Source organism: Penaeus monodon, chromosome 27, assembly GCF_015228065.2.
Source record: "Penaeus monodon isolate SGIC_2016 chromosome 27, NSTDA_Pmon_1, whole genome shotgun sequence".
Classification (NCBI taxonomy): domain Eukaryota; kingdom Metazoa; phylum Arthropoda; class Malacostraca; order Decapoda; family Penaeidae; genus Penaeus; species Penaeus monodon.
In genome coordinates this window covers 24,643,060-24,644,563 of record NC_051412.1, presented here as the reverse complement: position 1 = coordinate 24,644,563, position 1,504 = coordinate 24,643,060, and the positions used below count along the sequence as shown (strand labels likewise).

At 40.5% G+C, this 1,504-nt stretch overlaps 1 protein-coding gene across 2 annotated transcripts in view; it reads left to right on the top strand.

The window, feature by feature from the left end:
- Positions 1–1,504, top strand: part of LOC119590708 (muscle M-line assembly protein unc-89-like) — a gene marked incomplete in the record, with an annotated part of 12,303 nt that overhangs the window by 10,509 nt on the left and 290 nt on the right. For both annotated transcript variants that reach the window (XM_037939394.1, XM_037939395.1), the window contains 1 exon segment: positions 94–1,504. In XM_037939394.1, coding sequence (XP_037795322.1) covers positions 94–1,419 — 1,326 coding nt within the window.

The window sequence follows — 1,504 nt, the reverse complement described above, 5'->3', positions numbered from 1 at the left end:
TATTATAAATTGATATAATAATATAAAGTTAATATATAATTATAAAAGAATTGAAAACCAAATGCTAACTTTTTCTTTTTTTTTCAATTGCAGAAACGTGTGGTTAAACATTATGTAAATCTTGCAGAAGACCATCTGAAGTTGTATAAACCTAGCAGTGGTTATGCAGACTGCATGGATATTAATGAAAAGATTCTCCAGAGCCTGAAAATCAGTGAGGATGAGCCCCTTACACTTGTGAATGATGAAGCAGCTGATGATAGACAGGGCTGCAAGAATGCAGTGGATGTGGCATTGACATTGAGTAGTGAATTTGCTCCAGAGCCTGATGATGTTGATCTAGATACGCTAATTAGAGAGCCAAGTCCAGAGAAACGGCCAAGTCCAGTCAAAGAAATGAAGAGGAGGGTCAAAGAAACTACCCCAGTGAAAGAATTTAGTCCTGCTAAGGAGTATAGTCCAATGAGAGACTTTAAACCTGTGAAAGATGTTAGCCCAATAAAAGACTTTAGCCCCGTTAAAGAATTTAGTCCAATTAGAGATATTAGTCCTGTTAAAGAAGTTAGTCCATTTAGAGAAATTAGTCCACTAAAAGAACCGAGTCCATTTAAAGAAACTAGTCCGTTTAAAGAAATTAGCCCACTTAAGGATATTAATCCAATTCAGGATGCTAGTTTTATGAAAGAAGTTAGCCCTCTTAAAGAAATTAGTCCCATGAGAGAGATTCCTCAAGTGAGCAATGAAACTAACCCCGTGACTGAAGAACCTAAAGTGGAGGATATGCCTAAGGTAGAGACCGAAGTCACTCATGCTCCAAAGGAGAGGAGAAGAGGCAGAAGAGAAGCAAATACCTCAGCACAAAACAAGAAATCTGAAAATGAGAAGCCAAAAGAATTTGTAAGAGATAAAAGTCCTAAAGAAAAGGTGAAGGAGAAGAGTCCCAGAGAGAAGAGAAAGGAAAAGGGCCCCAAGGAACAGGTGAAGGAGAAGAGCCCAAGGGAACAGGTGAAGGAGAAGAGCCCAAGGGAACAGGTGAAGGAGAAGAGCCCAAGGGAACAGGTGAAGGAGAAGAGCCCATGGGAACAGGTGAAGGAGAAGAGTCCCAAAGAAACAAATCTAATCATACCAGACTTTAGTGTGCCAAAGAAAATGGAGAATAATGATTCTCCGATGGAATTCAATTTTGGGTTGCTACGGGCTTCTGCATCTGCCCTTTCTGAGTCTAAGAAGACTGCCAAGGATGAAAAGAAGGAGTTTGAGCTGCCACCCCTAAAGCTTGAGGTGAAGGAGGAGTCGGTTCCGGAAGGACCAGTGATAGATTTGGATGCGCCTGTGAAAGCAGAGAAACCTGTGCTGCTCCTTAGTAAGACTGAGGCTGATGACTTGGAGGATTGGCTGGATTCTGTACTTGATGATTAATTACAAAATATGGGTTTTCATAGTTGTGGCATATTTTTGCTGCCTCAGTGTGGTATCATGTTTTTGTTTTTTCACAGGGATTGAA